At 41.4% G+C, this 13,369-nt stretch overlaps 1 protein-coding gene across 3 annotated transcripts in view; it reads left to right on the top strand.

Annotated features, from left to right (window-relative positions):
- AMPH (amphiphysin) overlaps positions 1-13,369 on the top strand; it is a 123,938-nt gene that overhangs the window by 50,555 nt on the left and 60,014 nt on the right. For all 3 annotated transcript variants that reach the window (XM_063325579.1, XM_063325578.1, XM_063325577.1), the window contains exon 2: positions 6,805-6,885. In XM_063325579.1, the coding sequence (XP_063181649.1) occupies positions 6,805-6,885 (81 nt within the window). The remainder of the gene's footprint in view (positions 1-6,804; positions 6,886-13,369) is intronic.

The raw sequence follows: 13,369 nt of genomic DNA, 5'->3' as shown, positions 1-13,369 counted from the left end.
CAACCCCTACCATTCTGTGATTCTATGTTGGGATCAAAATATTCATAGCAGAATTGAAACTGAGCAATACACTGTGCTATTTCAGGCATGTATCTTAAGTTCATGATAAAATGGTAACTTATACTAATTGGGTATGTTCTGGTTGCTGAACTACTTACTTTACAAAATCCTAAGAATGTTAAATATGGTATGGTCTCTGTCTGGGCCAAAAAACTGAGCTTGTTTGGAAAACCAAGGCTTTAACCCTAAAAAGAAAGTGTTAAATACTGTGCCTTTTTCCCTAAGGTGCTCAGCTGCCTAACTTATTAGCATGAAAGCCGAAGAATGTTGATCTTTTGCTCTGTTTAGTCCGAAACTTACTCCAGCACTCTCAAATGGAAATTCTTGGAGCAAAAAAACTGAAAAAAACCCTAAACAAACCCCACCTTGTTTACCCCATGAGTCACTTTCCCTAACGATGATAGTAACAATTGCTTTGCACACATACCCTGAGACTTTAGGTCATATTCTATGTAAATTAATTTCTGCAGAAATTAATACAGTACCAAAAATTTTGTGGACTTTATATTTTTTTGAACGCTTGTTGCTCATATACAATTATAACTTTGTTCAAGAAAACTCACAAAACTCAAAGAGAAAACAAAGAACAGCACTAGAGAAAAAAATTAACAGGTTTTTAAAGACCCTTTTATTTATTATTTTTCTAATTAGGAAATTCCATCTAATTTTTATGAAATACATTGTGCATGTTTTAATCCTACCATGTAACAATATTGAAAAATACCTCTCTGCCCATCTTTTTTTGACCAAATTTTGAGATTTCAGTGCTGGCGTGAAATGGAGGCAGGATAAACTGTAGACTCTGACATCGTGGTAAAAAAAAGGTTTATTTCTGTTTTGTTTTTAAGTGCCACCCGAGTAGATCTTGAGTAGTTAGATATGAATGTTACCTCTTTGGAAGGGAGACTTTTTATTAGTTGGACTAAACAAGTAGTTCCGTCAGCTTTACACTTGCGTATCTGTAATCCAGTTCACTGTCTCTTCCTGCCTCCCTTTGCAGGGGAACAACCAAGTAGCATCTTGCAATGATTCTTCCTCTGGTTTCACTTCAACTACCCACATGCTAATGGTGAGGAGGTGGGAATCTTGAGTGGCTTCAGTGAGTCTTGAGTATTTGTTCTGTTTCTTGGGTTTCGCACCCTGCTCTCACGCTTGAGTGAGAGTCACTAGATATGTTTTGGAATTAGTTCTGTTCCAGGCTTCATACTTTGATGTGTTGTCTTCTAAGCTAGCTGTTATATCTGGGACAAACAGGGTTTCTTAAACTTTGTTCCTGCACTTCTCAAATACCATCTGGGATCATGGATCACGCGAAACTTTTCTAATTGGACACAAAACTTTTCTAATTGGACACATGGTTTTGTGGTGTTGGATGCTTTGTATAGCATCCCATCACATGAAAAAAATTGTCTTTTTAAATTTGGCAGTGCCTGTGTGGTTTTTTCAGGGGGAGGGCTGTGTTTGGGGTGGGGGAGGTTTTTGAGGTGGAGTTTTTGGTCTGTCTGGAATTACTGTCAGGCTGTGTTAAGCTTAGAGTCATTAGATGTTTGCTGTATGAGTTGTCAGGTACTATTTTGTAGTTGGGTAAGCTGAAATACAGTCACGTTTACTTCCAGCTTTTCCCATTGTGTTTCTTTTTTTCACCTCAGATAAGCATTCTTGTTGTGCATCATAAGAAGCGTCTTTCAAAGCTTATATTTTCTATCAACCAAATACTTTCAGTTTTGTGAGCATTTGCTGAAATCCTTATGATGGTTTTGCACATAGATAACTCTAAAATTATTTCTCCTGAATGGTCTGCTTTCATTTTGACCAGTTTCTGCCCAGAAGTACCATCCTGAAACTCCTTTGGAAAGCTGCACATATGCAGCTTTAGTATTTCTTTTACAGGTTGTGGAAGTGTATGGTATTAGAAAAAAAGTGTTGTGGAACAGTGTTGTAAATGCATGAGTTTGCATCTGTTGACAACCGGAGCACTTTGCTATTCTCAAAAGATTTTGGGCAGTGAGACCATGACAACGGTTTTGGAATCTCGCAAGTGTTTGTCTTGCTTTTCATACTGGTATTGTTCTGCAATATCCTTAAATAGTGCTACTTGAGGCGAATTAGATTAGCTTAGTTTTTTCATTGTTTTAACAGTCCTGGGAATTTATGATTAAGTCTTGTCCTGGGTAATGCTGTCTGAGCAGACACGTCTTCGTGCCCTGAGTGCTTTTGAACATGTTGGTTGTTCTTTAAGAATACTGATGCGTGACTGGGGGTGATGCGTGTTGGGATGTCTGGTGAGGTTACTGCCAACTCCTGTCCATGCTGCTGCTGTGCAGGGAACTCAGCTGCTCTTAAAGCAGCTCCTGCGTGGCCACAGTTTACATCAGAGAATCAGTTTCTTTTTTTTTGTCTTCTTTTTTTTTTAAATATTTTTATTTATTTTCTTTCCTTGAATTGCCATAGTCTTGGAAACTTTTTTAAGGGAGGATGCATAGACCTGTCAGGGTGGTAGTCTCAGAAGCTGTTATTATAACACTGTCATCCTTGCCGCAAGACATGAGTTTTCAATGTAATCAAGCTTACTCAAGCTCATCTGTAATTTTTTCAATTATATTAGTTTCCTTCCTTTGGCATGTTGCAGACACTTAACAACACATCACAGTCATTGTAAAATAGATCATTTTAATTCAAGATCAGCAAATTAGTGACTTTTTCTTCCTAACGCTTCAGATGCTCATAGAACTGAAACGTATTATTTGGTAAATGAAGGCACTTAGAAGGCTTTAAAGGGGAACTGTTTAGTCTTCTGTCTTCCAAAAGGTTTACTGAAAGTGCAATATCCCCAAATGGAAATATTCTTGCATTTTGTATCTCAATGTGTGCTCTTGCTGACATTTATGAATGATATCAGACATGCTTGATGTCCTTACTCAGATTTTATGTGTTTGTGTAGATTCTGTCATGTATTTACCTCAGTACCACATTGCGAGATAATTTCTTTCTACGTAATATTCACTCCACAGCATCTAGGTTTACCATCAAATCAAATTTAGCTTTTACTTCATTCTCGGTGCTACTTGGACTTAATTATTTAGTTAATGTATTCTTAGTGACATGCTGGGTCAACACTGATATTCATTTTAGATCCTTAACGTAATTCAGTGCATTAAGCAAATTGTACAGTATCACGTTTGGAGACCACAGTTAAATGAAGAAAAAAATAAAGCAGCTGCTTCAAATTCTGTCTCGTTTTTGGGGGGATTTTTTGGGTCTTTTTATGGCATTTTAAGAGAAGACTTACTGGTAGCTGATTTAGTCTAATTATATGAAATGAAGTAGCTTTTTACCTATTTATTTTTTGGATAGAGTGATCATGTTTGCCAGCTATTTTGTACAGTCTTTGCAAGACTACAGAATACTTGACTGTAGAACATTTATTGAGATTTAGTTCATGTCTATTTCTTTAGTTTTAAAAATTATTTTATTTTAAATGGTACAGGCTGTCCGTACACGTTGATAAATGTTCTTAACCCTAACCCCAAACATTATTTCTCTGTATGGGCGTGCTAAGAAAATAAAATGCTAGCCACCTGCCTTCTCTGAGTCCAGGCCTCGTTTGAGCCCTACACACCACTGAACATTCAGCAACAGCTGAACGTTCCTCTGCTCTTCCTTTTTCTAATGCCTGAATCCAAATCCACAATATGGGTTACTTACCACATGGACCTAAAATAAAATACTAGCCATTTATCTCTCCAGATCTCCTTACTTTGGCATGTTGTAGAGCACTCCAAGGCTTTTGTAAAACACTGTCTATCTACCCTTCTCCTGTCCTCAGGGGCCAGCAATAAACTGAGCTATTCCTGTTACTAAATCTAATCCCTGTCTAGAAGGGTGGTTGAACTGAGGCTTAAGGGGGAGGTTAGGCACTTTGCTGCTCCTGCACACAGCCTTCATTTTACCTTTTAGGGCCGTAAGATGCTTTCCAGTAACCTGGTGTTTTCAGTCTATTTTCTCTTCACCAGTATCTAAACCTAATGCGCATAGGCTGTCTACTTACTTTTTCCTAACCCTAGCTCTAAACCAGACCCCGATTCTAATCTTGACCCAGGTACTCTATATAACAGGATGAACAATGTGTCTAAAATTTATTTCAGCCTGTCTACAAGAGGGGTTGGAGTCAGAGGAACGCGTGTGCACTGCAGACAAACCTTCATCTGGCCTTAACCCTACCCCAAAGACACCCTATGGTATGGGTGGTGACCAAACTGAGCAAAAATGAACTACAAACTATAGACTTCTGTTGACAAGAAACTTCCACCTTGAAAAAGAAGTTCACAGATAAGTGCTGAAAGGTAGATTGGTTTCTAAGGCTTACCTTCAGTCTGGTCATCTCTCTGTTTAGACTACCAGTGATAAAGTTGTGGTTACAATTAGGTTGGTTGTAAAAGGCTGAGCTACGTGTTCAGTGCTCCATGGGGCTATATGGATGGGATCTAAAGGGACCTGTGAGGAATAGTTTATTCTAGCCCCAGTCTGCTGCACTGTCTCTATAGAGAATTGTGGGGATGGGATTAGGATTGTCTTTAGGAAAAGAGTGAGTGAACCCCAGTTATCTGTGTGTAGGACATGGGCTGCAGGACTCCCTTGAGGACAAGTATCTTCAGCTGATGCCAAGCCTGTGGCTTGGAACTTCTAGTTCCAACCATGTGGCGTATCTGTAGTTCCGGCTTGGGTTAGGATTAGGAAAATTGGGAAACTATGTTATTTAATGGTTATTTAGTGTAACCCTGGATTAAGATTAAGGTTGGTGTTTGCAGAGGCCAAGTTCTAACACTGCATTTTAGTCTCAGTTCAGCTCAATACCTTTACAGAAATTCAAAATTGGAGATAGGATTAAAAAAAACCCCAAACCATGGGAGGCAGGTGCCACGAGAGGTATGTTATTCCCTTCTGAGCCTTGCATTGTTGGGCCTGAGTGCACGTCTGGAGACATGGATGTGTGCCATTGATATTTCGGGAAAGAGTTTATCATGACAACCTTTCTTGCCACGGTTTGTTACCTATGTTGTGAATGGCTCACGCTACAGTTAACGTGCCTGCTCCTTGTTCCTGCGAACATGATTTGAATGTATTGCTCTGGTCAGGAGGCTTACCTGGCAGCCACCTCTTTGAAAAGGAAATGTTGGATTTTTCAGAGAGACGCCTGGTGTGGATCAAAGTCGTGCCGCTGTTGGGGGCAGACTGTTTGGCTCATTGGTGACAAGGAGCAATGTGTAGGTCTGTGATGATTTGAAATGTTAAATTAAATGATTCCTCTGTAAAACCATCTGTGATACTTTTAAATATTTTATGAGAACGTTGGTGATGAGAGTGTATGAGGTCTTTGGGACTAGTCAGCAGGCTTAAAAGCAACACGAAATGCCCAAATGAGCCTGGGAAACAAAAAGCTGAAACATAGCTATCAGCAGCAAAAGGCTGGTCTTTGTCTCCTTTTCCTCTCTGATGTCATTCTTTCTGTCTTTCTGCTGCAAATATGTCAAAACTTCCTTGAAGTTCCACATGCCAGGTCCACAGGTAGCATCGCATCACTTTCATGATCATCTTGACCCCCAGTTTCCACGGTGGCAATGCTCACCCACCTTTGTGCAGCCCGGTTTTATGGTGTGGGGCTGGCTGGGGTTGGGAGAGGCAGGCAATCAGAGGGAGAATATGCCAGGACTGGAGCTGTACGGTCTTTGTTTTGAGAAGAATAAGTGATAATATGGTAGGTAGGTTTGTATGTTTATTCATAGTATGAGTTCATTGCTACTGTTTCTATTTTGTAGGGGTTTTTTCCCATTTGTTTGGGTTGGGTTTTTTTTCCTGTGAAAATGGAAAGTTTGGTCCATTTGTCATGGGAGAGCAATCTGAACATCACCGTGTGAGGTGGTTCATCCTGCTGCAGGCAAGTGCTCTACGAGTATTTGGGGGTTGCTTGACAAGAAGGTTGAAGCCTATTTGCAGCTATGTATAAGTTTTCAATATTAAATTGAATAGATAGTGCCATTATTATAGTTTATTATTTTATATTATTTATTATAGTTAAATACTGTGTAAAGTGTAGCTGTGTCAAATTACTGTTGAGGTGGCGATCCCATGAATAGCCCTTACTGCTGACATATGGCAGTATATTTATTGTCTAGTGGATGACAATTCACTGCTGAATTAATGAGGGAAGCAAATATGAACATTAATAGAAGTTTTAAATAGGCATCAGCTGTAACAATTTCTCATGCAGCCTTACAGTTCTTTATTCTCTATGATTTATGTTGAAAATCATGCAGATAAGGATAATATTAATACCATTCGATGTAATGAGCCATAAACAGAAGAAAAACCTAACGCAATTTGATTTTTTTTTTCTCTGTCTGAATGGGAGGACAACTTGCAGTACTAGCAAATTTCTCTCATTCTTCCTTGCTTTGAAACCCTGGTATTCTTTGCTAAAAGAAAAGTTGCTTCATTAAAAAAAACCACACCCCCGCCAAGGACTCCACGGTTTGAAGTGTATTTCCACACACACGTACACACGCCATACTCCTGCTTTTATCCTTTTTTATTTTGACAAAATGGTTTCCTGTGTGAACTTCGTAAACAGTAGTGTATGCAACACTCGCGCATGTGGTGCTGCATGCTCTACAGAAGCGTTGAAAGTAGCACTGTCTGTGTTTTGTGACATAAATATTAAGTTATTCCTTTTTATTTTCAACGCAGGTACTTCAAAAACTAGGAAAAGCAGATGAAACGAAAGATGAACAGTTTGAAGAATATGTTCAAAATTTCAAACGGCAAGAGGTCAGTTACTTTTTTAGTTTCTTTAATGGTGTCTTAAGAAGAATGCCGCGTATTTGAACATGCTGGTTTTGAAGAAGGCGTTACAGGGTAACAGGTAAAAAGATATTTTTTTTGGGGGGGTGGAAGATTTTGTTCTGCTATTTTCAAATGATAAGAAACGCACTCATAATAAAAGGACATATTGTAATCGTACGTAACACCATCATGCTAGAACCGCTTGGGATCAGCGGAGAGACGGTACCCTTTCAACAGCGTAATTGAGAACAGAACCCAACCCTGGCTAAAGGCAGTTTTGTAATTGCCTTCATAGAAAGAAGAGATGTATTTCCTTGGTTTCATTTTGTGGATTGCTTTTGTGGATTGCTTTTTATACAAAATAAACCGATGGGTGGTTTCAAACTGCTGCGTGTTGTTAGCCTGCTGTGGTGGCAGTGCTGATGAAGCACTACTGGGGAGCAGCGCTCAATTCCTCTTAATGTTGTAAACACAACACATGAAAACAAAGGTGCCTTAAAGAGTTTATATTCCACTCCCGATGCAATCCTAAATTCTGACCTCAATTCCTTCTTGCTTTGTTGGACAGACAAAGGCTTGCAGGTGATTAATTGCGATTAATTATATAGTAGCTTTCTAGTACAAATTAATGCCCACCATGAGCTGTATTAATGCCACCAAGAAAGTAGTCTTGTTATGCAAGTATGAAGTGAGGTATCTGTCGTCTTTCGAGCTGTTGTTTAGAGCTCATACAGAAAGGCACTGGAGGGTGAGAGAACTACTCCCGCCCATTTTACACGATGTAAAAATTGGCTTATGTCAGCGTTTGCAGTTTCTGCCCTGAATCAGTCTTATCTACCACATGCATTTCTGTCCTTTCCAAGAGAAACCCTGCATCCTGACTACTGGGATGCTTATTAACTCTTTTGCATCTTATGGTCACTTAGCCTTTATTTTCCTCTCTCGGTGTAGAAGGGAGAGAGGTTTCAGGAGCCGCTGAGTGGGTAGATCTTCGCTCTTCCCTGAAGAGGACAATGATGGGAAGTAAAAGAATCTGTTTCTCTGAGGAGGGTGGTTCCTCCCTCAAATTTCTTGAGGTCAGGAAGATGGGGGGTTTTAAAGGGCCTGAAGAAGCACTCAGAAGCTTTGAAACCCGGCAGAGATGTTATATGTTCCCTTTTCTTCCCCCTCCTCTTTTCTAAGTATGCTGGGATATCAATGGAGCATTTCTTTCTTCTTGATTGTCCTTATGCTGCTGCTCATCCTTGCTGTCAATATTCCAGCTGTTTGCACAGCTGGTAACTGTTAGAAATAAGGTGCCCCTGTAAGGTTCTTACTGGGTGCAGGAGGAGCAGCTGGAGCATCCCCATGAAGAAACAGAGCTTTGTGGGATATTTTTTTAGCTAAAAATTCCGAGTGACATTAAAAAAGAGAGATGAAAGAGGAAAAAAAACGCTTTTAAGCAAAATTATGTCTCAAGTGTTTGCTTTTTCTGTCCTTTACCAAGAATTTTCTGTAATGGTGATTTTCAGCTGAAAGTCTTGCTAAGGGCTAAGGAGGATTTTGGCATTTCTTCCTTTTTATTTCCTCCTCCTTTGATGTACAGAGAGGCAGTAATAAGCAGTCAAGGATTCTGCAGGAGTTGCATGATGCTAAATCCAGATGCAAATGTGACTTGGGGCCAGGGGAGGAATTGGGTAGGGAGGAGCGAGTGCCGAGGGAACTACTAGAACTCTCTTGAGTAGCACATGCAGATTAGGCTAGGTCCACTGGCGCACCAAATGCGAGAGACCATTTGCACATACATTAAGCTAATCATGTGTGTGTACCGTGCCCCTGCTGGGCATGCTCTCGAAGAGTTATGTTGCGCTGCAAAGAAATGCTGCAAAAACACTGTTTCTGCCACGTTCACCAATCAGAAGCAAATAAGTTGCTTAAACTTTCTTAGTTTTGTCCATGCTATGATCTACAGCTCACTAGCAATACAAAGATACAAAGCATTACAATTATCTGAATTATCTGATTTATTTGATAAATCTGAATTATCTGCTTACTGATTAATACCTTGCAGAACTGCTGTCTTCTGTGAACTCAAGCAGCCATCTCTTCTTGGTTTACATTCGGTCCTGTTTTCAAGATTGTCTCTGCAACTCTAGAGCCTTTAGAAAAAGAAAAATTAAATTCTAGGTATTAAAGAATAAAAAGACAGTCTGGGTGATTGATCCTTGTGCTGAGGGACACCAAACTGTTGATGTGGGCCACACAGGTGGCTTGCAAGCAGAACCACCCCTGGTAGAGGCTGTCGCATCTTTTGCAGTTCCCTCCAGGATTGTTTCTCTCTGTGGTGGTTGCTGACCTAACAAGGCCTTTCTATGGCAGGGGCTGTTTGAGAGAAGGTCCAAACTTCACTTTGTTTCTTGCAGTCTCACTTAGCAGTGATTTGGCTGTTCCCTGGCCATCTCACCTACCTACATTTGGCTTTGAGGAAGACTGTCACATCAGTTCTGTGTCTCTTTGTAAGTTGTTTGTAGCAGCTGATGCCACGTGAGCTCTGAGGATCCTGGTAAGCTGAAAGCTGTGAAAATGGTCTGTTTTTCTTGTTTCCCTACCTTATGGAGCCTGCAACGCTTGGGAAGTCAACTGGTCTTAAGTATAGAATGATCTTTTTATTAATATTCTCCAAAGGTAATAAATGAGGACTCCCAGTTCAGCTCAGGAAAGCATAGTGAAAGGAAAGAGAAAGAGCGTAGTGCTCATTACCCAGGAAACAGATAATTGAAAAACTGAAATCTTGACATGCTATTCCTTGCCTGAATAGCAGATTGGATGATGGGTATGTACCAAACTCAGCAGAAGGCTATGTGTAAGGATACATCCAAGCAGACCTATCTGTAGGAAAAGCTCATTGAGACTCCCCAGTGACCCGCTCCCATCTCTTTCTGAATACAGCTGGATAAGACCCCCTTTTGGACTTGACAAGCCAGAGTTGAATTACCCAGATGAGTCACCATGGAGAAACTGAGTCATCCCGTGTCTGGAGAGAACAGAGCACAGGGGCTTTGCAGAGCCTCAGGACTTTCCCTGTCAGAAGCAGTAAGCTACTGCAGATGAAACCAACAGGAAAAACGTTTAGATTTTTAGCGGTGAATACAGCTGTTATTCACCTTCCACTTAAGTTGTAAACTGAAAATTGCCCCTCTAAATCAAAAGTTGTGGAACAAACAAAACATATATAAAGTCAGATGTGGCACAGCTTTTCAGGGTATTGCAAGAAATTTCTTGAGGCTTAAACGTTTCTCTCTGCACAGCTAATTGTGGGTGTGCTCAGCCTCTTAATCGACCCTGAAGTTCAGAGAGGAGGGAAAAAAAAAAGACAACTCCTGCATATTCCTCTCGGCTGTGAAAATATCAAGTCCATCGGGGATTTACCTGAAATTTCATCTCTATTGTGGTGTTCAAACACCATCTTACATTTCTTTTTTTGACAGGAAGTAAAGTAGCAATTCCCTTATCCCCAACTATATTTTAATGACTCATAGTGCTTGCTTCTTTTTTCTAAGAGATGAATATTCTATTTCATGTCTATGCATATTTACCTCTCATCACTTTTCCATATGTAGCTATGAGACTTCTTTTATTTTACAGACTACAGTTAAAATATATTTTGGTGTTTAAAAAACCATTAACAACATGTGTTGTATTTGTACACACAGAGATATAGAGTTGCTACTACAAAAGCAGCTGCCCATGACGTGTTGTCAGAATAAAGCAAAATGTCAAGTGCTGTTCTTGCTAGTTTATAGAATTAGGTGAAAATGAAAAGCCTTTTTTTTTTTTTTTTTTTTTGCCGTTGTTGAGTAAGCAGAAGCTGCTTCTGTGGACTGCTTTACTTAATGTATACCGCGCGGTAAGAGCTGCTCCTTGGGTGTAATTGTTAGCCGTCCTGAAAAGGTTTATCCTGGCCACATCTTCATTTCATGCAAGCATGCATAGCTGCCTTACAGCTGGGGCATGACATTGTCTTCAGTTGTTTTGTGAGACAATTATTATTTATTGAAGTGCTCTTTTTGCATCAGATGTGCCACTGGCTTCTCAAAATGTATTCATGAGTTAAGGTACCCAAGATGAGATTCACCACCTACACATAGGCACCAGATGTGCCTCATGGTGTCCCACCTGGTTCGCAGCTGTTGCTCCAGACAGCAGCACATGGCTGTGGCTACAGGTCTGTATTGTACCTGCTGGCTTTGTGGTGCTCTTGAGTACCCCATGGCACCTCCAGAGGCAACAGACGGATGTGTTTTGGCAGCTGAACCCTGCCCCTGGAGAGTGATCCAGTTCCAGACTGCAATATGCGAACGTGTGTGTCTGTGTTTGAGTTGAGTCTTCCCAGATGCTTCTGCTGAACTGGGCAGTGTGGTCTGGAGGGCCAAGACAGAAACCCGTCAGTTCTCTGGAGGCATCTGTGGGCCTTAATGGCTCCATTCAGCCCCATCTGGGACCCCTAACCCTGCATATGGGCCTAGAAGTCCCATCATTTGACCTTAGCCCTGGGCACTCAGTCCCTCCCTAAGCCATGTCCTAGGCTGGTCCCTATGCCTAGGGGACCCATGCTTCACCTGCATCTCCTGCTGCTCCCATCTGGATCTCCCAGACAGACCCTGGATGTGGTTCATACCCTCGCTAGGTCGGGGGGTGCCAGTGAAGCCTCTTACCAGCCCCTGTCTCTGCCTGCCTGGCCCAGTCCCTGCAGGACGGCACCCATCAATGTGGGCATGGCCTGCCCTGGGGTCACTCGTGGCTCCTGGCACAGCCCCACCAACCGAGTTGAGCAGCTGTTTTGAGGGCTATGAGCCAGTTGCCTAAATGTTGGCATCTGTTGCCACTTGCGAGGCCCTAGTGTGTCCTCCCTGGCTTCCAAATGCTGTTCAACAAAGCTGGCAGGTCCCTTAGAACCAGTGGTGTTTGCCATTTGTGGATGTATCACAAATGGCACTAGGCAGCGATGCCGAGTGAATGGTTTTGAATATAGGATTTTTTTAATTGCCCTCCTGACTCCGCAGGTTGCACTGAAGAGATCTACGTTGGCTCTAAGACAAGGAGAGCCACCAAACTCATGTAGGCAGTGATAGGTGTCTTAATCTGGAGTTGAATGAAGGACATGATGAATGAAGGGGAACTTCAAGATGTGTTATAATCATGTGAAATTCAATCTGTGTTCCGCAATACCTTCTTTTCTCTGGGAATTATTAGGAATCCCGTATATCTATTTGACCATCTTTTAACCTACCTTATGTCCTCCCCTTAGACCCCCTCATTTTACTTGTCTTGTGCATGGGCTTGAGATGGAAAAAAGAATCGAGGCAATAAACAAAACCCATGAGCTTTAAAATTACTCCGAATGGGAGACACTATTTCTCTTCAGCTAATACTCAGATTTCCTTGGTTGTCTGTGGAATCTCATACTAAACTGCAGGGGATTCGTGTTACTTGTTAAGCTGCAACATATTGTTGGTTCGGTACAGTTCTGTCCGTAGGAGACTAAACAAACATGATCCCAAATGCTGCCCGTGATAGACGCTCCAAAGTAAACCAGACACAGGAAAACACAATCTAGACTAGTGCGAGGGAGCTTTTTTTATGCAAGCCAAGAAGTGTTTGCATTCAGGGCCACTGCATTATGGATGCCAGTTCCCTGGAAGTGTTCAAGGCCAGGCTGGATGGGGCTTTGAACAACCTGGTCTAGTGGGAGGTGTCCCTGCCCATGGCAGGGGGGTTGGAACTCGATGATCTTTAGGGTCCCTTCCAACCCAAACCATTCTATGATTCTATAACAGGCATCTTTTCAGAGGCAGTCCTAAAGCATACTTCAAATACTGTTTGACTACTAAGCCAAATACAAGCAATACAATGTGCAAAGTATTTGAGGGGCTATCGGAGGGGTTTCTCTGATGATTACCATTTCATCCTGAAATGTATGCTTAATAACTATGTTATGTCTGAGGGGCCAATTTTCCCAAGATAAGAGGAAACAGTGTGCCATTACATCTCATCGCAACCTCATAAATTTCCAGTCAGGCAGGATGCGTGGGAAGGTGAGGCCCTCTGTTTTATGCTACAAAATTATCTCTGCAGGAACAGCCCAAATCCATTCCGGCTAATTCCTCTCTTCAAAGGAGAGAGTGGCTGATCCGATGTTTTGCTTTTCTGATTCTGACGATTGATTGCTCCAAATCTGAAGTCTAAACCATTGTCACACTGAGCTGGTTTTGATTGCCCCTCGGATATAAACTATTATGCCTCTGCAGCTTTAGTAACTGTGCTAATTGTTTTCTCCCAGGCAGTGCAGTTGAACGGTTAAGTTATTTCTGACTATTTTTAAACAGACTAGTATATATTTTTTTCAGGAGACCCTGGGGATAGTTGACGTAGCCCAGTTCTGGAATTTAACACATGGATCGAATGTGATGCAGTTCACAACAAACAGTTC

Source organism: Chroicocephalus ridibundus, chromosome 2 (genome assembly GCF_963924245.1).
Source record: "Chroicocephalus ridibundus chromosome 2, bChrRid1.1, whole genome shotgun sequence".
In the NCBI taxonomy this organism is placed as follows: domain Eukaryota; kingdom Metazoa; phylum Chordata; class Aves; order Charadriiformes; family Laridae; genus Chroicocephalus; species Chroicocephalus ridibundus.
Note: the sequence above shows the minus strand (reverse complement) of the source record. Positions and strands in the feature narration are given on the sequence as shown.